At 37.3% G+C, this 23,289-nt stretch overlaps 1 protein-coding gene across 3 annotated transcripts in view; it reads right to left on the bottom strand.

Moving 5' to 3' along the window:
- Positions 1 to 23,289, bottom strand: part of CFAP58 (cilia and flagella associated protein 58) — a 116,339-nt gene that overhangs the window by 86,410 nt on the left and 6,640 nt on the right. For 2 of the 3 annotated variants that reach the window (XM_074295527.1, XM_074295528.1), the window contains exons 1-8: positions 20,545 to 20,735; positions 13,079 to 13,360; positions 10,956 to 11,104; positions 7,535 to 7,691; positions 6,676 to 6,870; positions 4,557 to 4,694; positions 2,515 to 2,674; positions 1,233 to 1,315 (exon numbers count right to left, since the gene is read on the bottom strand). In XM_074295527.1, the coding sequence (XP_074151628.1) occupies positions 1,233 to 1,315; positions 2,515 to 2,674; positions 4,557 to 4,694; positions 6,676 to 6,870; positions 7,535 to 7,691; positions 10,956 to 11,104; positions 13,079 to 13,360; positions 20,545 to 20,553 (1,173 nt within the window). In that variant the 5' untranslated portion in view covers positions 20,554 to 20,735. Of the gene's footprint in view, positions 1 to 1,232; positions 1,316 to 2,514; positions 2,675 to 4,556; positions 4,695 to 6,675; positions 6,871 to 7,534; positions 7,692 to 10,955; positions 11,105 to 13,078; positions 13,361 to 20,544; positions 20,736 to 23,289 lie in introns of those variants that run through there. The other variant, XM_074295526.1, reaches the window with a different exon arrangement.

Below are 23,289 nucleotides of genomic sequence, written 5' to 3'. Positions count from 1 at the left end.
AACTACATCCAAAAGGCTAGATACTATTGTGTTATAAGAAATTATGAGCAAGATGATTTCAGAAAAACCTAAGTGGATTTATATGAACTGATGTAAAGTGAAGTGAGCAAAATATGGAGAATGTGAGGATCATTATTGTGAGGATGATTAACTGTAAAATAATAAGCTACTTTGATAAGATAATTATCCAAGGCAAATCGTATAATGAAAAATGCTATCCAACTCTAGTGATCAATTCTGAATGCTGATTGAAACATATTTTTTTACTTTATTTTTTTTTGCCTGTGTTTTCTTTTCCAACATGCCAGATGTGGAAATATGTTTTATACAACATAACATGGATAGTCAGTATCAAATTGCTTGCTTTCTCAAAGAGGGAGGAAAGAAAAAGAACTCAGAACTCAAAATTTTTTCTAAATGAAATGTTTAAAAAATTTTACATGTAATTGGAAAATGTTTAATAAAATAAATTAAAATATGGTTGCTGTTTTTTAAAAGCAGAACTATCAGAGCCAGAACTCCGGGCTTCTTTCAATAGGTCTATTAGAGAAACACATACTCAAGGGTCTAAAAGATTGGAGATTTGGAGTTGGAAGAAATTTTAGAGGGTCATCTTGCTCCAACTAACTCATTGTATAGATAGGGGAAAATGAGGCTCACAGGAGCCAGAGGATACATTCAAGATCATAAGTAGCAGAGACAGAATGTGAATTCAGACAAATGGAGCATTCTGTTAAAAAAAAAAAAAAAAGACTTTTAATAAAAGCAAAATTAAAGATTAGGATAGAGTGAGTTTTTAAAAATCACTAACCCATTATTTTTGGATATTATGCATTGTATGATTTTTATAAACCTCCACTTACATTGACTCAATTAACACAAAGTTGAAAATATATAGATATTGAATTCCAAGATTTTGATCAACTACTTAAGATACCAAATAACATATCAGCAATAAAATGGAATTCACAAAGTACTCTTAAATCCCCTACTGTTTTATATGCTAATTCTCATAAGTGCCTTTGTGTTCACAGGTGATAATGTAATTTCAATTCACAGACACTAAAAAAACAGAATGTAAGCAGCTGCTTAAAGGAAAATTGAGAGCTATTATTTATTCTAATCTACTTTGGCTTGCTGTGAGTTTTATTTCTCTGCACAACTGGTTATAGACAGATATTATATTCTCAAAGCAAGACATTCATTCTCCAGCATTACTATCACAAACTCACCTTATTTAATATGTCTCTCTCTCTCAGAAGCTCATCCATAGCCTTTTTATCAAGTTCTCCTTGCTTTTTTGTAAACTCCAGCTCTAAATCACCAGAAAAAGTTATAAGTTTAGGACCAAATTATAGAGCTAATAAAAAAAATAAAGATAACTCTAGAGCAAAATCAGATTATTTGAAACTTTTATCAGTTTTACAACACAGGGGAAAGGCCACTAACAGGAGACTAAAACTGTTTTAAAAAATGTGTTTAAAATAACCGGGAAAGGAGAAAGCTGTGATGATTTTTGATATAGGTAAAGGATAGAAAATTCAATCCTACATTGTAATGCATGACAAAAAAGGAGGGGGGGACAAGACTGGAATTGTCATCAACATTAACTCCTCAAATTTGAAAAGTTTTCTATGTATTTAATTATTTTAAAATAAATTATCCTATTTCCTGTTTTCTTTATATCTTTCAATGAGGACATCAAGAAAGTCCTAAACTATATATCAAAAGAAGATTCCTTAAAACATCCTGTTAATAAAAAAAAAAACTGCTTAAAATATCTGAAAGCCATCAAGAAAAAAACTTAGATGAGCAACATTTCTAATAATCTAATCTAAGTGAAACAAGCTCTTTGAAAATATGCAGATTCAAATTTTAAGATGTACTCATATTTGGAAACAGTAACTAGGTCAAAGACCTATAATAATGATGCCTTATTTTCTTTTTTCCTAAGGAGGTCTCTCTCCCTATAATCAGGTAAAACTGAGGTTTATTAATACCATTAAATATCATTTTTTCAGCTGCCAAATCAACCATGAGTACTTCTCACCAGGGAAATAAATCGAAAAGCAGATTAAGTCACTATAGCGACAGTCTATTCACCACTTCCAAGTGAACAATTTAGGGGCCACAACACAATCTTTTATTCACACATACCCATCCCCACTTTCTCCTCCCAAAAAAACTGAACCAAAGCAGAAGTATGTGAAAGGAGATGACGACACTAGGAGTAGATGCACTGATTTGTAACTCTAATGAATAACAGTACATCTATACAATGCTAAAAATCATTTTTAAAAAGTAGTCAAAATCAATCAAACCAGCTATTTGGCATTATGTCCAAAAAAAATCTGATCAGTGAATTCATCTAGTTTTGACTAAATTGAGTCAAACTATTTGGGGGGGGGAGGTGTTTTTATGGGCTTTGCATAGAACTCATCAGATACAATTAGAGTCATTAATCAAGCTAATCAAATGTTTATAAAGACCAATAATTATGCTGTTTCAGTCTACCTTTCTCTAATCCACAAATCTGATTTTTGAGAATTTCTTTTGTCTGTTCCACTTCAGCCTTTTGATCTTCAGCTTGGTGCAGTTTTTTATGTATTACCTCTCTCATTTTGTTAAGTCTTGCAATGTCAAGTCGCATCTGATGGATTTCCTCCTCTTTAGCCTATATAATTATCAGAGAAATGACAGACAGTTGGCAAACAAAGGACTCAATGAAATGAAATGATAGTAAATTCTGAACCAATAAAAGAAAATATTTCTTTAACAGTGTAAAGATGGTCTATGGAATTCCATTTTTAAAATATTGTTTGACTGAAGAGAGATTGGAGAACTATGTTTTGAATAGTATTGTGGATAAGCTAACACGAAGACAGAGAATGAAATTTGATTGTCAGGGCAAGCTTTGGTAGCTAAAGCCATTATCATAACTAGGTATGTTTTGTTTACACTTGATAAATAATAATTCCACAACTGGTATTGCATTGATTGACATCAATCACTTTGGAATTTCCACTAAGCTACTGAGACTATTCTGACATATAGCATTATTCTCTCCTTTGCCCTAATACAACAATACAATTCTCAAACTTATTTCAGACACACAAGGTCACAACAGTAACAAGTGCACCTAGAAATGGAGTCTTATGCCACAGGAGAGCTATTATTTTATGAGTATGCATATAGATAAATCAATATGGCGATATTAGTAGACAATTCTTTATGGTAACAAATGTACCTAAAAAAAATTCCTGCGGTAGACAGCACCATTTATTTGCCCATATACTTTCAATTAAAGGCAGGGAAGAGCTGCTGTTATTGCATCAATTCCTTTAAAATATAATGAGATTAATTTTCTCAAGGATTTCTGAGCCTTTATCTCACAACATAAACAACAATCACTTAAATGCCATTTAGTATAGATTGATTTTTTAAATTAAAGTCAATTATAATTTTGGTGAGGGAGAATTTTTAAAATTTTGCTGAACCACTTTTAAAACAAAATCACTAGACACATCCTGGGAAGGTGTCATCAAACAATTTTGGGGAATCAGTTCTAGCAAATGCAAAGGCAGAACATGACTCTGAATACTGTCTTCTAAGCAGAATTCCTATAGACTTGGAAACATAGAAATGCACTTTTTTTTGCTGTGTCCTACAATTTCAATAAAGAAGAATACTCCTTTATCAAATGCAGATTCACATTCCCTTCCTACTAAGTTGCTGTTTCTTCACTAATTGAAGTACTGATATGCCCAGAAAGAACATTTTCAATGGAAACCATGCTGATTGATTTGATATTTAGTTGCCCATAAACAGAGGGTTGTATTAGATTACTTCAATATCTCCAGCAGTTCAATGAGTCACGCATTTCTTATTCTAAATCTTAACAGACCATGTTTATGAGGTAACAAGGTAAATAAAAAACTGTTTTCCTTCAATGTCCTGAATCCAAGGCTACTACGTATAGTCCTTCAATAAAGGTAAGGGTATGAACCAGAAAACCATTTTGAAAAATGGGTAGGGCACAGATGATAGTCACATAAATAAGAGTAAAACAGCGTTGCAAATAAGTGCAAAATGCAAATGGTCTATCACCCTTCTGAATAGAAGTAATAAGATAATAATGATAAAACATTCTTTACTAAACATGAATTGTTTCTTGCTCTTGGCAAGAAGTAACATGCAAGACTCAATTAAGGATTATTATATACTAATATATGATATATAATTTATATAATTATATAATAAAAATAAACATCCAAGCTGGACTTTGAAAGGTCTTAAATAACCATAGGATCAATAATAAGCTTTATAGTTTTAAATGTAAGCAAGGGAATTGTTCCATTGGTCCTGCTCTGGGACATAAAGTTAATCACAGCAGTTGTTCACCTGCCTTTGGTACATGAAGGCATTCAGTAAAGTGGGAGGATAGTGTTTCTAAGGCAAGGGATCAATCAATAGTTTAAACTGAAAAGGCAAATTCCTTATTAGTAGACAGGGAAGAAGAGAAGTCTTGTGTAATCGACATATCATGATGCATTTACTTTCAGTTCCAGCGTCTTCTGCTGGTTCTCCTGGCTTATCTGTTCACAAGCCAGGACGTGCTGCTCATTCTCCTGCTGAAGCTTAGTGTTCCTCATCTGAAACTGTTCCAGCTCCTTGGCAGCTCGTTCATTCAGGATCTAAGAGAGATGTGAAACAATCTAGTTGATAGTTTTTACTCTGACTACAATATCTGCATATACACATAGACAGCACCACAAGCCTCCCAGAAGGAGGAGAGTAACCACAGATTTTCTTTTCTGTTAAAAATGCTCTTTATTCCTGATGATACAACTAATGTACTCACAATACAATGAATGTTAAATGATGAGGGAGAATTACAATTTCTAATGAATAACACAGTAAGCATCCTTTTTTTTTTTTTTTTGCCCTGGGAGCTCTGGGAAGTCTCCCTCACAGGTGGTAGATAAATATTTTAATGCCTTTTTGTCATTTGGCAGGCATCACATAACACAACAATCGCTATAATCATTGCAATTGAGCAGGAGATTCGAATGGATTTTATCAGCTGTGGAGCAGGGGAGCAGGACATCTCTGCAGACAAATCCGACATTATTATGCCTAAAACATTTCCATAAATGGAACAGTTCACTGAGACCAGCGCATAGCCATTTTCCCATTTAATCCATTTTAAATCAAAAATCTGGAACAGCAGTGTGATGATTTATACCTTCTTGATTTTAGTATCAGCCTGTTTTCTTCCTTTTTACTAAAATTCTCCTGAACAAATTTTTATAAAGATGAACCTATAAATATCCTGGGTCATCTTGACGTGACAGAACAGTGGGGAATCAGGAGATAGACTGGAAGGAAGAAAAAGAGAAGCAAAATGTACAAAACCATCACTCCAGAATGTTGTCTCCATCCTCTAATGAATCAGAAGTGAAGGCTATTCTGACAGGGAAGGCTAAATCAAAAGGTTAAATTAAAATGGAATAAACTAAAGTGCCACCTTCCAGTTTAAATGGAACTGGTATTTTCCCTAAACTATCTCTATCTTGGCTGAATAAACTACTCTGGTTTTATCATTGCTGAATTCTGGGGAAAAGTATGTCATTCTGCAATCATGATGGTAATAGCTAATTGATTGTCACATTAAGAAAGTTAAGGAATGACTTTCTAATTCAAACAATTTGCTCATCTTCCCCCTAGAGATTATGCTATGTAAAATGTATACATAAATCTGGACTTCACATGAATTAATAAGGAAATTGTTATAGGAATAAGTCTTACAGTTTTTTTAATGTCATAAGAGGAATGTGATATGGCTAAACAATTATTTTAGAAACAGTGTTTCTGACAACAATATCTGGGAGAATAAGCAATCACTTTTTTTGAGGTTTCACCATCGGAAAAGGTAGATTATAATTATATTATAGTAACAATTACAGTTTACATTATCTTAAAGAATTATAACATTTAAGCAAAAAAGTATTCAGAAACAGCATGTTGTTTAAAAGAAAAAGACATAGTCAGTATAATACTCTTTAGACATAAGCCTTAATAGTCAATCTCCCTCTTTCTGTGTATGCGCTTGTCTCTCTCGCCTCTCTCTCCTCTCATCTCTCACTCTCTCTCTCTCTCTCTCTCTCTCTCTCTCTCTCTCTCTCTCTCTCTCTCTCTCCCTTCCTTTCTCTTTATACTCTGTAGGAGCTACTCATGGATCATGGATAGATCTAACTCCGACTGCTCAATTTTCAACCAAGACTCGGTTCATCCCTCCTTAGGCAATCTGGTGGACCTCATCAAATTCCCTGCGACTCTGATCTTATCTTTGCTCAAGAGATTCACCAGCCTCTGGCTCCCCAGCAATATGAATTACAGGCCTGTACCATCATACCTGACATTATATAAATGTCAAAAGGTCAAAAGTGGGGGGGGCATAAAAATATAAAAGGAATAAAATAAAGATTACATAACTCCCACAATTAATTCTTTAAATAAATAGAAAACACAAATGATTGTGTGATGTCTGCAATGCAGAAGAAAGATCACACACTCTCCATCTTTTGAAAGGAAGACAGAAAATGTTAAAGCAGGCTACTTTGGAAGGCATGGCTCAGAGAGCCAGGAGGGTGCTTGCCCATGTGCACACCATACCTTCTGCTCTTTGAGCTGTTGTTCAAATTTTTGGATTTCTTCTTTACTCTTCTGCACAAGCTGCTGGAGTGTTTTTATTTCACTCTGTTTTCCATCCATGTCATTCTGAACCTGTTTGAGTTCTTTCTCAAGTTTCTCCTTCTTCCGTGTTTCTCGGGAAGCTTCATTCTGACGAAGCTGAATTTCTTGTTGGAACTACGTTAGAGAAAGGGCAGGACAAAAAGACATTAAAAACTTTTGGCTCAGCTATGTGATTCAGTGTTTATATTCAGTATTCCATAGGTCTCTCATTTTAAAGGGAGTCACCTCAGAACAGTTTTTTTTTCATTTATTTCTCTCCTAGTCCTGATTTTTAAATCATTAGAGAGCAGGGGCATTTCTGGTTTGTTCTTCAATGCCCCAAATCCATGTCAATAATTATCATGCTTTCTTTCCTTGCCACCAGAGAGACATTTTATAAAAGCCACCAATTGTGAGAAACACCACTTGATCTACATCACAAAAAAGTCAGATTTATTCACTCCCTTAAGTCCATGAAGCTGGAAGGACTGACAGGAATTGCTGCACCAGTTTGGTAGGTAGCAGCTTATGCCCTGGTCTAATTCCATCTCCCAAGGACAAGAGGGCCAGCAAGGATCTTTCCCAGGCAATATTCTCTATTGATGTGGTTCAGACAAGGGTCAATGGAGAACCAATAGCTCTTTGAAAGAACAGACCAGAAAAACACACAAAATAACAGAAATACCCAGAGATGATTAATTTGAGAAGAGAAAGGGAGAATAAATAAATTTCAGAAGGAGCTCCAAAGGAAGAAGTTTGGGGCCACCACTTTTCCTGTGGCCATGCTTGCTCCCCAGACCTGAGAGATGGTGTTCTCAGCTTCATCTTTTAATCTCTCAGTTTTTTGATGCTGGTCAGTAACCGAAGATAAAGTCTCTCTTAATTTCACCACTTCTGCCAAGAGCTGGTCTCGTTCCCTTGTTATTTCTTCCTTATACTTCAGTAAATCTCTGATGCTGAAAGAAAAATGAAACAAAACACAAACCAAATGGCAGTGTTCTGAGATTCTATCCCCTACTGACTTCATTTTAATGTAATTGATTTAATGTCAAGTATTGCTGATTAACCCATAGCAGCTGTCAAATTATACAATTTTTATTTTCATTTTAAATATTCATTAGAGAGATATGTTGCAACTGATAAGCCTAAGACATAGTACAGAAATACTGTACACACCATTGGTTTTTACCCTGTTCATCCTTTTTAAAGAAGAGAGCAAGGGATTGTAATCCAGATAAAACATGCATATAAATAAAATTTGACAAATTTTGGTGATATAACTTTGAAGAACATACAGCATTGTACTCTTTCTATCTGAAGAGTAAATCAGTTTGTTTTTAAATAGTTTGTAATCCAGACACTATAGTTACTTGATTGATTTTCTCTGTAAGACTCAGAATCTTTAGAACAGAGCATCTAAGCTTTTTTAACCTAGCTTCTAGATGAAAAGGAAAGCAGACATTTCAAGGCCAGAATTGAAGAGGAAAAACTTACATTTTCCAAAGGGCTATCTAAAACAATTTGAAAGCCCTATTTACTATTACTCATCAGTGCCTTTTGATTACACTAATATATAATTATTTAAATTTACTTGTACGTCTCAGGGCACTTCCTTTCCATTAAGTTGTATCTGGAACTCACAGAATCAGATAAAATTTTATACTTGGAAGAGACCAGAACAGCCATCTTGTCTACCCTAGACCTAAAACAGAGTCCTCACAACAATATACAAACAAAAAGCTTTCTTTCTTCTCTTCTTGTACTTTATTTTATCACACATACTCTACAATCCAGTCAAATTGGTCTCCTCTCTGTTTCTCACATGCCCTGCCTCTCAACACCTATGCTTTTGGGTCATATCTGGTAAATTCACCTTTCTCATCTTTACCTTACCCTGGCTTCCTTCAAGATTCAACAAATGTGATTCATTATTTATCACCTTCCATAGGTCTCTTATTTTAAGGGGAGTCACCTCAGAATAGTTTTTTTTTTCATTTATTTCTCTCCTAACCCTGATTTTTAAATTTTTAGAGAGCAGGGTCATTTCTGGTTTGTTCTTCAACGCCTCAAATCCATGTCAATAATGATCTTCTACAGGAGGCCTTTTGCAGTCTTCCCCAGCTACTAGAGCTCTTTCCTTTAAGATTGGCTACCCCTTCATTTACTCTACGTATCTTGTATATATCTAATTATGTGTATGTTGCCCATTCAAATGTAATCTTCTTGAAGACATTTTTTTTTATTTTCAGTTCTTAACATAGTACTTGGCACATGGTAAATACTTAATACTTGTTGAATGATTAATCTAGCCTTTTTTTCTTTCCATCTTCCATCCATTGCTATTGATTATGTGCTCTGGGTTCAAAAAAGACATATCTAATCCTTTTTCCATATGACAGCCCTCTGGATATGTTAAGATAGCTAAAAATGACCAGTCTGAGACTTACAACTGAAGGATTCTGGATTTACAGTTGGAAGGGATCTTAGAAGCCAACTAATACAAGCCTCTAATTTGATAAATGAGGAACTGAGGCAAAGAGAGCTATTCAGTGTCACACAGCTAGTGAGAATTTACAGGGGTACTACAGAGGGAGGAGGCCTCTGATGCTGGGTCCATTTGGTTCCAAGACCAACACTATTCACTAGGCCATGTTGCCTCTCTTCTTCAGACTAGACAACTGATTCCCAAAGATCCCTTCAACTGATCTTCATACGGCATGCTCTCAAGGCCCTCCATTATTTTGACTACCCTCCTCTGGATATTCTCTTTTTACCAACAGCCCTCCTAAACTGTGGTGTCTATGGTGGAAGACAACGTTTCAGAGTTCCAGGCAGATCCCAGTGGGACTCTGATTTCCTTATTCCTAGAAGCTATGCACTATTTCTGCAGCCCAAAACTGTATTAGATTTTTTTGTTTGCTATATCATGTTGTTTGTTTATGTTGAACTTGCTGTCTACTAAAACCCCCAGATTTTTTTATAGATTAGGTTATTAACTACAAATCTTTCATCTAGCATTTAAATCCATCTTAGATTTAAATAAATTATACTTTACATTTGTGGATATTATGTGGATATTAAGCTTCAATTTATTTAATTCAGTCCTCTAAAGAGGCAACTTTTGGCTAACTGACTTTGACTAAATACTCTAACCTGAGGCATGGTAACTTAAAATTTGACCAGAACTTTTGGGTAAATGTATTTAGATTTGAATCAGGTACCTTTTTGATCATTAAGAGTTAAAGTCAAGGATAATATACCACTAAATATCCTTTGATACCATTTCTTGAAGATAAGTCAGACTATGTGGTCCATGAGACTTTTAAATACAGTTTCATACACACTTTTCCTCATACTTCTTAAATTCTCGTCCACTACTTACTTGCCCTCTCAAAGCACACCATTATTTCAATCAGATTACAGACTAATTATATACTGCTTCTTTTATTACTACCCTGCCCTAGCCTTCAGGGGCTTGGATACAAAATGTATGGAAGGAACTCTTTACCTGTAGCATCATGATGGTACCCTAACTGCACTACAATGGTTCATCTATGACTCCATGAAGGTCAATTTCAGATTTCCACATCATCTTCCACCTGCGGTGCCAGAATTTCTAAAGAAAAAGCTTGGATTGACTCAGTGATTAATCAAGACAAACTTGGACTCTGTTTGCTAAACAATGTTTAGCAAATACAAAAGAAATCTATTATATTTTTACTTCAAGTTCCTTGAAAGCAGGGAGCAGTATTTTCAATTTTCTTTATATATCCAGAATGCCTGGAGCATAACGAGTACTTAATAAAGGTTTGTTGACTGACTGTTGAAATGTAGCAATCAGCTAAGTATTCAATTAACACATTTTAATGACTAATTTAATTAAAGGAAAGATAAATTTGTTTGGGAACTCTGAATAAGTTAAATATTCACTACTACTGAGGGGAAAAAAATCAACCATTTCAAAGGAATTGTTAACCAATTATGCAAACTAATTATCTACTGGTGATTGAAATTTCCTAGAAGGCCAATAACTATAAGCTAGAGGATGGTGGGTACATAGAAAAAGAAAATAAAGAATAAGGCATTTATAGTACCTAAAAAAAAAAAATCAGAAGTATACTATGAAAGAAGGTAATTGCTTTAGAAATACAGTAAGCAAAGGGTTTTTTTTAAGGAAATAATTTCTTCAAAATCAATTCAGAACACATCTAGTAACCTACTTGTTACTCTGGCCCAGTGATAATCCGGATCCTTGTTCTACTAGTTTACTCAGATTCACTATTTCCTCTTTCAATGCCAGAATTGTTTCCTTTGCCTTCTGTTCTTTATCATAGGCAGAATCCACCATTTTCCAAGCCTTTTCTATTTCCTAGAGATGCCATGGAATACATTAGTTAGGAAAGTCAAAGTGATTCTAAATGAAATTATCTTCATTTGTGTCATAACCAACAAAGTAACACTGATTAACATTGCAAATAATAATACAGCTGTAAGTCTTGGAGAAGGAAGATTAGAAAACATATTGAAGTACTCATTAGGGGCCAATGAATATTGAGAAACACTTTCAAAGAGAAATAAATAATCTTCAATCTAAAAGATATTCATGAATAAGTTTATTTCTCATTAGCATAAGTAAGACTTAAATGTACAAGATCTGATAGAAACAATCAAGGATCTGAAAATAGGCTTTGAAAATTGAAAAAATAAAAGCTAATGGGCTTCCTGGTTCAGATAAATTTTTGACATTCTTTGCAGGTTCCAAATCAAAGGCCATGCTGTTTTTTCAATCCTTATCTGAACGTCATTATTCCAGTAACAGGAACTGTGTACAGAGAAAGGGAGTACAAAACACAGTCCTGTTAGCAAATTACATAGGATAGCTACCTCTATTATTCCTCCTTCCTTAATTCCAGGATCCTAGCATTCTCACCAAATTTCTAAAAGGGAATAACAAAATCAGAGCATGAGATTGTTCATATTACAAATTATACTATGAAATATTTGCATAGATGTTTAGGAGCTAATTTACATCAAATAGAACATACCAAATGATACAATGTTCCTGATTTTCATTAACTTTCTTGCTAATTTGTTAATTTTGTCACATGCATGAGTATCTCTAACATAGTATATATAAACATAGAGCCTGAGTGGAAAGAGACTCTTCTATGACAATACTCACCCCAGGGTGAGTTGTACTCCCAGGCATAACTATATGTACACCTATTTTCAGAAGGGAAATCCAGCAAGCTTCTGGTGAAAAACTCCAATAATTCACATAGAGAACTAAGGGAGAGGGAGGGAGTTGATTCTTCTTATTTTAAGTAATTAAATGAGGGAATCTTGGAACTTAATTTAGAGGATTCCTATTTATACTAGAGCTAGGAGAATGAGACTGTTCTGGTCTATCAGATAATTACACTTAATAATTATGTTGTTTTCTAAAAAAAAAAAAAATTCTAGTCTATTGTATAGCTACTACCCACATCTAGTGTACCTTGAAATGCTATTTATCTTTAAAATTATAAAGAAATCTTAAAGAAAAATATTTAAACATTTAAAACAAAAAATAGATAAGTTTCATCCAATTCAGTTTTAGCCAGTTTATTTTGTTAATGCCAGGGTTAGGGTTTTCTATTTTGTTAATTTAAAAAAAAAAGACTTTTTATCTTAAAACTCTTTTAAAACATTTATATCTACAGACATGAAGGAAAGTAATGGGAAAAAGTGAGAGAGCTTAGTATCAAGAAAATACAGCTTTGGAGTACAGAAGGTATATTCCTCCAAAGCAGAGGGTTGAGAAGTATATGCCCACATTATTCTAGATTTTAATGGAATTATACGCTTGGGAACAATGAGAATTTTTTGCTGATTAGAATAAAAAACTAAAGAAAATATACTAAAATTAAGTTCTTTTTTATCTTTGTCTAAATAGATACCAAAAACCCTTATTTGTAGATATCAGACTTAGGGGTAAATATTCCCATGATCTCTCTGGATCAGTATCCAAATGATAAATGTAAACTAAGGAGGTAATTGTTCTTTACTTATTTAACCCAACATCTAAAAAAATGTAGAAATAATTCCCTCTTTTCAGAGATTTCTATGGTAAATAAAAATGTCTAAACGTTCTCATCCTGATTAGACCAGGAAAATTTCCCAAAACTATTGACAAATTGATAGAAAAAAAATTAATCACAAATCAATTATCATAGCTATATTTCTTCAATGTCTCAAACTGAAATCTTTTGCTCAAAGCTGCTAAAAAGATAGAAGAATAATATTTTAAATTTGTGAACTGTTCACTAATAGTTTTCTCTTTTCTTCTTTTCCTTTCCATTACCTTTTTGAGTGATGCAATGGTTGTCTGGTCATCCTGGGACAGTTTCAGGGCAGTGGCAACCTTAGCAGAATTAACAACAATTTCTGCATTTAGTTCTCTACATTTTGCCATCAAACGCTTTTCATTTTCATAGGACTTTTTCATAACAACATGAAGCTTCTCATATTCCATCCTGAATCTCTCCAGACTTTTATCTCCTGAAAGTTCATTGATGACATCTTGGAACTCCTTTTCCAATTCTTCAAAAGCATTTTCTTCCAGTTGTGACTTTTCAAATTTTTCCTATACAAAATTACAAGGATAGGAATTGTAAAATTTATGCTCAAAACTCACCATGAACTATCACCAAATCAGCAGCATGGAGCCAGAGAAGAGGAAAGTTAAAGAGAGAATTCAAACACAAAATCTCCCTCTTGCTCCAAAATCTAGCACTTTCTGATGTGTATTACATTAAGCTATTGCTATGGACAAAACAATTTTAAAATATTCCATCAATACATGGATTGATACTACCCAAAGAAATAACTTTTCCCAGTAGGCATTCTGCAACTCATCAACAAGTTTCTTGCCAAAAATCTGGTTCTAAAGTGTGTTTGAAATGCTAGACACATTTTCCCAACTGAAACAATGTTAATACATATTTTTTAGCTTCCTAGCTGTGTTATCTTGAGCAAGTCACTTAACTCTTTTCTGTTTGCATCAGTTTGCTCACCTATAAAATGAGACAGAGAAAAAAACATTTTGGCAAACCACTCCAGTATCTTTGCTGAGAAAATACCAAAAGAGGTCATAAAGAGTCAGACATGAATGAATGAGTGAACAGTATTTTTTCCAGGGGCTATAGTGCAGAATTAAGATTGCTATTTGACAGAAAAATCAGGCATTTAGGGAAAGAAACAAAGGTGAGGATTGAAATGAAAAAGCAGCCAAAGTAGTCTACCTCCCAATGTAAGATAATGTTATTGAGGAGAACTGCGAATCAGTCTCCCCTAATGACTCACATAAACTGCAGAACTAGGAATGTGATCACAGCTCTTTTGTTTCTGCTCTCTTCCAGTTCCTTTCCAACCACTAAGGCCCTCCCCCACTCTGGACAAAGCCGGAGCCTAGATAAAAAGCCTAGAAAAAAAAAAGTGAGATGATCCTAAATAGTAGTTGAGAAAAAAGAAATCCCAAACAGATGGGCCTTAGCCAGCAAAATAAATGTAGCTGCTATCTCCTAGTTGGCTGTTTCCTAAATCCAAGACATTCTAAGTCTTTGGTGAGCCCTGGGACTGACTAGCTAAAATGCGAAATTTTCATCCTGAACTCCAGGAAGAAGCCTATCTAAAGAGGGTTCACCACTCATTCCTCTGTTTTTCTTAAATGCTTTTTATCTTTAAAAAATTAAAATAGTGGAAGGGGAGGGGAATTCTGGGAAGATAGTGGAGTAGGTTGGTAAATTTCAACTCTCCACCACAAGTGGAAAAAGATTGTGCTTCAGGGCAAACATAGACTGGTAAAAAAATTAAGAAGACTTGGGGGAAGACCTGGGGTCCTCCTGGTACAACCCTAGATCAAGTAATGAAAGCCCCCAGGGCAGGATTAACCCAAGTGAAGTGCAAATACCTCCCACTAGCTCCTCAGAAACAGCTAGTGGGGAGCCCTGGGCTTAGTGGGGTTTGGCTGGAGGCTCCGCAGGAACCACAGAAACTTTCACCTCCCAGACTGTAAGAGGAGTTGGATCCGAGTCTGGGAAGATTGAGGGAACCTCAGGAACTCCTGGGCCTGGTTGTGCTGCAGGGACCAGCCCTGGTGAGAAGGAACCAGTGCCAGGAATGCAAGGGCAGTGGGGCAGGGGCTTTGCTGGCTGTGGGCACTTGAAGGAGGGTGGAGCGCTTAGTTTGGAGTTCCTGGTCAGAGGGGAGAGATGAAAGGAAGCTTGAGGCACCCACCCCATGATTAGAGGTGCTAACAAGGATATCTTTTATTTTTTAAAAAATGGCAAATAAACCCCACCATAGAAACTTATTTGGGGAACAAGGAAGACTGGGATTCATTTTCAGAGGATAACAATGAAGTAAAAAGAACTTCTTCTACCCTAAGGAAAAATGTGAAATGGCTCCCTGCCCAGTGAGAATTTATAGAACAACTCAAAAAAGAATTTAAAAATTAAATGAGACACTGAGTAAAACTAAAAATATATATATATATAATAAAAACTATCCAAGAAAAAACAAGATTATGAAAAAAAAAAGTTAACCAACTAGAAAAGGAGATAGAGTTTCAAAGATGAAAATAACTCTTCGAAAATTAGAATTGGGCAAGGAGAAACCAGTGAAGCTATGACAGACCAAGAAATAACAAAACCGATTCCAAAGAATGAAAAAAATAGAACAGAATAACAAAACATAAGAAAGACAACAGATCTGGGGAACAGATCAAGAAGAGAAAATATAAGAATAAATGGACTGCCTAAAAGTTGTGACCAAAAAGGAACTTTGACACAATAATGCAAGAAATAATCCAAGAAAATTGTCCTGGAGTGATAGAATATGAGGGGAAAATAGAAATAGAAAAAACCCAGCAAACATCACCTCAATGAGATCCTTTCTGGAAAACACATAGAAATATTGTTACCAAGTTTTGAAACCCTGGATCAAAGAGAAACTTTTGCAAGAAACAAGAAAAAAAAAATTCAAGTATGCTAGAGCTACAATTGGAATTGTACAGGACTTATCAGCAGCCACAATAAAAAGCTGCAGGTCCTGAAATCTTATCTACTAGGTCTGTGGACAAAAATATCATATCCAGCAAAATTATCTGTAATATTGAATGAGAAAAAATGAACCTTCAATGAATTTACAGACTTTCTGGACTTTCTATCAACCAAATTTGAACTTAATAAAAAATTCAACCTATAAAAACCAATATCAAAGATCAATTTCAAGGAACTCAAAATGGACAAATTGTTTATTTTTTTTAACATGGGAAATGTATACCATATGTTTTAAGATTGACATCAACAATAAGATAGCTCAAAAGAAAGATTTGAGCAGAATTAAGATAAAAATAGTTTGTTATACAAATGAGGTGCAAAGGAAAAATAGACACAAAAGCATTAGACCCATTTTGTGTTCCATGTAAAAATAATTACTTAAGATCTTCATTTAATTAACAGAATTGAAGGTGACTGAGTATTTCATCTCGGTCATGACAATTTAATAGATAGAATGGAGCCAGCTTATGAAGAACCTAAAAATATCATGCTGGAGTATTTTTTCCCTAGATGTAAAAGGAAAATACTGCATGTTTTTGAGCAGTGATGTGACATAGTTAGACTGGTGGCTGACAAAAAGGATATTTTGGCAACTATGAAGCAAACTCTAGATGAGAAAACCTAGAGAGACAAGAAGTGATGGGGCAAGGTGAGAGGTCAGAGGAGTCTAAATAAAGATGGGGGTCTGTTTGAATGGAGAAAAAAAAATAAATGGATCCAAGGTGGGGGGGAAGAATTAAAATACTTGACTATTATATCAACTAATCTCATGAAACAATACCAAGAAGTCTTTAACACATCACTAATATTAATATAAAAGCTCAGATAAATGGAAAATAAGATCATGTTTGGGAAAGGCTTATTTTCATCTTGTTCTAGCCAAACCTGATCATCTTAATTGTGATTTCTAATGCCTTCATCCTCTTCCACTTCTCTTAGTCTATTACTTTTTATCTAATTTATTTATTTTATTTTATCTGGATTTCATCCAGCCATTTTAACCACGAATTTAGTACTATTATGAAGACCTTTGTCCCTGAGATCTCTCATTGCTCCTGGACTATTAATCCTCACCTTTGGTTGCCTTCACTGATGATTTTGCTCCCCTTTTCATTCCTAAACTGCCAATCATTTTCTCAAGACACACTACATAGGCTCAGGTGTTCAGCAAATATTATTGAATTTTTATGAAACATTTAATAGACTACTTAGATTTTAAAACTTAATCTTAACAGACATATTCATCATGACAAGGATTTAACAAGATTTATCTCTATTTTATGCCACCATAGCTTCCTCTTCTGTGAAAGACACTACATAGATACTTTGGACCCCTCAATAGGAACCTAAGAAAAATCTCAACTCATATTTTCCTAGAGGGATGAACAATTTCACATGAAATAGGTCGATATCTTGGTGATTTTTTGCTTTTAGATTTTGATTTCTAGGAATATGTTATAAAATTATCAAGGCAAATCATTACTAATATATCACATCTCCATGAAAACAAAGGAGCAGAAATATTTTCCCAAAGCCCCCAAAAGGATAGCATATCAGACTTCGAAGGGCAATTCTTCTGAACAAGGTTCAACAATCACCTACAGAAAAATTATTATATGTTGAAAACAAACACAGGAAAATTCTGTCTGAATAATTAGAAGAACTTTCCAGTAAAAATCCATTTAAACTACGAATAATATTCTAGGAGAATTTCTATTACTTGAATCCCTAAAAACATGGGTCATTTGAGTGTTGTGTGAAAAACACCTCTATGCAAAGTCATTAGTCCTTTCTAACTTTATGCCTTTAATTTACTGGTCTGTAGATTAACTTCTAACAATGATAAAAATTATTTCCTTAATGTAAACATAAGATTTATTTATTTAGCTAAAATATACTTGATATTAAGTGAAAAAAATCATGAAATGGAAAATCTCCATATTCATTATCCATTAATTCTTGCTTCATTCTTCTGTCAGGTACAAGTGAATGATAAAAATGGTTATTATGGAACATTAAAAAGCTCTATATTCTTGTTAATAAGGCCTTAGTGATTAGAGGCAGGGGTTAATCTTTTTCTACACCTTTCCTATATATAATACAACTAATTTTGTTGACAAAGCATCTTCACAACCCAGAGAGGTTGTCGAGTTTGATTAACATTTGAACTATGATTTGAGATGTTCTACCAACAGTCTCTGTGAATCCATCAAGACCTGTGCCCTGACATATGGTAACAATTAGAGCAGGATGCTTCCAGGCCGAGGAAAGGTAAGCATTACTGCTTCTGCAGGAAGATTACCTTCCCTACCTCTTGCCCTTATTTGGGATAGGTAGCAAAGGGAGCAAAAGATTGCAGTCAATTAGGAGGATATTTAAAAAGGGTGATATGCAAGAGGCTAATAATGTCTGACCAGATCACATTGTGTGCTAGATCAAGAAAGGAGAGACAGTAGTTGGGATCTGCATATATTTGGGCAATCCATATTGGTGTGACGATAAAGTGTGTGAATAAGTCTGGGGAAATTCACAATTAAATTTCCCAAGGTTGAAGATTCATACTTAGATCTTTGGATTCCCAATCCAATATTTTTTCCAGTACAACTATTTTTTTGATTTTCACCAGAAATGGTCTCAGGACACAATTACAAGGAAAGTGTTTCCTATGTCTAGTTTAGGGCAGTTTTCAACTTAGACATTTTCTTGCTGATTAAAGCAGGTTACTAAAAATATCACAATATAACATTTCCACAAAAGGAGAAAAAAATTATATTAGGAAGATAAGATGACATTGCTACTGCTCAACACTTTTCTCCTGTCGATGTTAAACATGAGCACACAAAGAAATTTATCACAGCAATGTTCTCAATTCCATCCCATAAATGGTATTAATGTCAACACTTAATCACTAGCTTAATGATTTGTTTGCAGACCAGGTTTTCCCTGAACACCTGGAATTTATCACAGAAATGGAAAAATATCAAGGAAAGAAAAGTATGAAAGGGGAAAGAGAACTGTAAAAATATATGGCTAGCCATATCTACATATACCGTTGTATAATTCAAATTTGTGGGAAAAAGAAATCAATGACTACGTCTTTTAAAGTAAACTTCAATTAAAAATTGAAAAAAAAAAAAAAAAGTCTGGCCCTTAATAATGAAAAGCTTGAGCTGAGTGCCCTATCAATTTCTGAAGAGCTGTCCGAGACAGCTATAAAAAGGAAACAGGAAATGGGTAAAGATAAGGATGGGCTAAGGATGGGCTGAGGATGGGGAACTGTGAGATCAGTGAGGGGGGAAGTAGAAACCAAAGATGACTGGGTAGTCTATGGGATGGTTGAAAGAGCACTTTATTTGGCTCTGCATTACACACATGTGTGACCTTGACCAAGACATACTTTCTCTGGGTCTTAGGTTTCTCATCTCAAAAAATGAGATGGGACTCAATGGATTTCTGAGGCTCCTTAGAGCTCCAAATCTATGCTTTTGTGATTCAGACATAGAAAATGAAAGAGACTAGATGAGAGAAATCGTTTATTTAGAGTTCTGGAATGGCTGGAATAAAGGATTTTTTTAAAGGCAGGCCAAGGACTAGAGCAAACAAAAATATGTGTGTATAAGACATGGAATCACAAAATCATAAAATCACATCAGGAAGATATCTCACAAGCAAACCGCCTCTTTTTACAAATGAGGAAACTGAGGTACGTGGAGATCAAAGGACAGGGGAGTTTGGGAAGAGTTCGAAGAAAAATTTGAATCTTGGTCTTCTGACACCAGAGTCAGGAATGTTCCATTACAGGGCTGAACTCGGAATTCCCAAGACCTGGGTTCAAGTATTGCTTCTGTCATGAGCAAGGCACTTATTTTCTAAATGACCTCAAACTCGCTGGGATTGTAATTTACAATGTTGACTATCTGTGGGAAAGTTTCCCCACGGGATGAAATCAGGGGTCCTGATACACATCACACACACGCACACACCAAGAAGACAGACTGAGTGTGCGTGAGAGACAGAGTCAGAGACAGAGACAGAAAGACAGAGAGACAGAGACAGAGAGAGACAGAGAGACAGAGACAGAGAGACAGAGACAAAGAGAGACAGACAGAGAGACAGAGACAGAGAGACAGAGACAGACAGAGAGACAAACAGAGAGACAGAGAAAGAGAGAGAGACAGAGAGAGAGACAGAAAGAGAAAGAGACAGAGAGACAGAGAAAGAAAGAGAGAAAGAGACAGAGACAGAGAGACAGAGAGAGAGAGAGAGAGAGAGAGAGAGAGAGAAGGCGGGAGAGAGAGGGAGAGAGAGAGGGAGGGAGGGAGGGAGAGAGGGAGGGAGGGAGACGAACGAGAGAGAGAAAGGAGAGAGAGGGAGGGAGGGAGAGAATAAAAGGTGTTCTAGTGATGGATAGGAGACACAGAAGATTAGGAATAGAGAAAAGGGGCGGGGATAACGGGGAGATGGAACTAGGAAGGGATGGGCGGGAACTGGAGCACAGAGTGGCAGGAGGGAGCGAGGGAATGGCGTCAGAGGGGCGAGTGGGTCAGGCTGATAAACGCGGTAGGCTGGAGGAGGAGCGAAGGGACAGCCGGGTGAACGAGCGGGGGGGGGGGAGGCAGGGGGGAGGGCAGGCGAAGGGGAAATGGAGAGGAGACAGCGCTCTAAGATGCGATGAGGAGGGGGGGTCGGAGCCGCGCTGGCTGCTGACCTCGTCCATCTTGCCGCTGTCCCGGGGAAGGCGCAGCGGCTACTGTGGCGCAGGGGAAGAAGGCGGGAGAAGTAGGGTGAAGATGGCTCAACCCCTTGCGAGCACCCTTACGTGCTCCTCTCCCGGATGCCAGCGGAGAAGTCTGGACTATTGCGCGTCCCTTCAGTCGCTAGGCAACCTGCGCGCCCTCTGCTGACACATGACAAGCACGCTGAGCACGCCAGGCTTCAGGAAGTGGGGATAGAGCCTAGGCCCCAGGAATATGCAAATAAGAATCTGAGGGAGGGCCTTCGGGAGAAGGGGCGGGCCTTCGGGTGAAGGGGGCGGGCCTTCGGGAGAAGGGGGCGGGTCTTCGGGAGAAGGGGGCGGGTCCCGTGCAAATTGACTGAAGCCGTGTTTCTAAAATAAAATCCCCCAGCTCAGGTGCAGTGGAAGAAGCCCTCCACCGTGAGTCTTTTGGTCACTTCATTACTCCCGTTCTGAGACTGTCTCATTTGTAAAATGTATTATTAAAATTTGAGAAAACTGATAGATATGCAGGAAGAGGTGCAAAACTTTTTTTTCTTTTTTTTTCCTTCCAAAACCCTTGTGTGAGTGAGACTGGAAAGAGGTTCCCTGTGGCTCAGATTGCAGACACGGAGGCGCAGAGACCTCACAATAGATCAGGAAGGGGATTGGCACTAAAACGCCCGTCTCTCAGCGGGTGGCCGCTTCCCCGGGTCCCAGGCAACGCAAATTGCGGAGATTATCTACATCCCTGTTCCCATCTTTGACCCACTCCGTTGCTATATATTGTATCTCTGCATCCTCCCCTCTCTGCCAGAGGGAGGGGAGAGAGGGAGGGAGAGAGAAGGAGAGGGAGAGAGGAAGGGGGAGGAGGGAAGGAAGGAAGGAAGGAAGGAAGGAAGGAAGGAAGGAAGGAAGGAAGGAAGGAAGGAAGGAAGGAAGGAAGGAAGGAAGGAAGGAAGGAAGGAAGGGAGGAAGAAAGGAAGGGAGGGAGGGAGGGAGGGAGGGAGGGAGGAAGGAAGGAAGGAAGGAAGGAAGGAAGGAAGGAAGGAAGGAAGGAAGGAAGGAAGGAAGGAAGGGAGGAAGGAAGGAAGGAAGGAAGGAAGGAAGAAGGAAGGAAGGAAGGAAGGAAGGAAGGAAGGAAGGAAGGAAGGAAGGAAGGAAGGAAGAAGGAAGGAAGGAAGGAAGGAAGGAAGGAAGGGAGGAAGGAAAGGAAGGGGAGGGAGGGAGGGGAGGGAGGGAGGAGGAAGAGGAAGGAAGGGAGGAAGAAGGAAGGGAGGGAGGGAGGAGAGGGAGGGAGGGAGGAAGGAAGGAAGGAAGGAAGGAAGGAAGGAAGGAAGGAAGGAAGGAAGAAGGAAGGAAGGAAGGAAGGAAGGAAGGAGAGATGAAGGAAGGAGGAAGGAAGGAAGGAAGGAAGGAAGGAAGGAAGGGAAGGAAGAAGGGAGGAAGGGAGGAGGAGGGAGGGAGGGTGAGAGGAAGGAAGGGAGGAAGATAGGATGGGAGGAGGGTGGTGGGAGGAGGAGGAAGGAAGGTAGGATGAGGAAGGAAGGTAGGAGGGTTGGAGGGTGGGAGGGTGGGTGGAGGTGGAGTGAGGTGGAGGTTGGTTGGGTTGGGTGGGTGGGTGTGGTGGTGGTTGGTAGGTTGGTTGAGAGTGGTGGTGGTTGTAGGTTGTGAGGTTGGTTGGTTGGTTGTTGGTTGGTTGGTTGGTTGTTGGTTGGTTGTGGTGGGTTGGTGTGTTGTTGTTGGTTGGTTGGGTTGGGTTGGTTGGTTTGGTTGGTTGGTTTGTTGGTGGTGGTGTGGTGGTGGTTGGTGTGGTTGGTGTTTGTTGGTTGGGTGGGTGGGTGTGTGGTGGGTGGTGTTGGTTGGTTTGGGTGGTTGGTTTTGTTGGTGTTGGGTGTGGTTGGTGTGTTGGTTGGTTGGGTTGTGGTGGTGTGGTGGTGTGGTTGGTTGGTTGGTGTGGGTGGGTGGTGTGGGTGGTGTGGTTGGTTGGTTGGTTGGTGGTGTTGGGTTGTTGTTGTTGTTGGTTGGTTGTTGGTTGTTGGTGTTTGTTGGTTGGTTGGTTGGTTGTTGTTGGGTGTGGGTTGGTGTGGTTGGGTGGGTGTTGGGTTGGTTGTTTTTGGTTGGTGGTGGTGTTGTGGTTGGGTTGGTTGGTTGTTTTGTGGTTGGTGTGGGTTGGTGGGTGGTTGGTTGTTTTTGTTTGGTTTGTGTTTGGTTGTGTGTGTGTTGGTGTTGTTGGTTGGGTTTTTTGTTTGGTTGTGTTGGGTTGTTTTTGTTTTGGGTTGTTTTGGTTGGTTTTGGGTTGGTTGGTGTGGTGTGGTGTGTTGTGGTGTTTTGTTGTTTTGTTTTTGTTGGGTGTGTGGTGTGGTTGTTGTTTGGTGTTGGTTTGTGGTTGGTTTGTTTTGGGTTGTTTGGGTTGTTTGTTGGTTGGTTTGGTGTTGGTTGGTTGGTTGTTGGTTTTGTTGGTTGTTGTTTGGTTGTTGTTTGAGAGAGATTATTATTATTATGGTTTTTGTTGTTGAGGAAGGAAGGAAGAAAGAAAGGAAGGAAGGAAGGAAGGAAGGAAGGAAGGAAGGAAGGAAGGAAGGAAGGAAGGAAGGAAGGAAGGAAGGAAAGGAAGGAAGGAAGGAAGAGAAGAGAAGAAAGAAAGAAAGAGAAGAGAGAAGAAAGGAAGGAAGAAAGAAGAAGAAAGAAAGAAGAGAAAGAAAGAAAGAGAAGTAAGGAGGAAGGAGGAGGAATGAA

This window comes from Sminthopsis crassicaudata, chromosome 2 (genome assembly GCF_048593235.1).
Source record: "Sminthopsis crassicaudata isolate SCR6 chromosome 2, ASM4859323v1, whole genome shotgun sequence".
In the NCBI taxonomy this organism is placed as follows: Eukaryota; Metazoa; Chordata; class Mammalia; order Dasyuromorphia; family Dasyuridae; genus Sminthopsis; species Sminthopsis crassicaudata.
The sequence above is the reverse complement of the archived record's forward strand: the minus strand, read 5'-3'. Positions and strand labels throughout refer to the sequence as shown.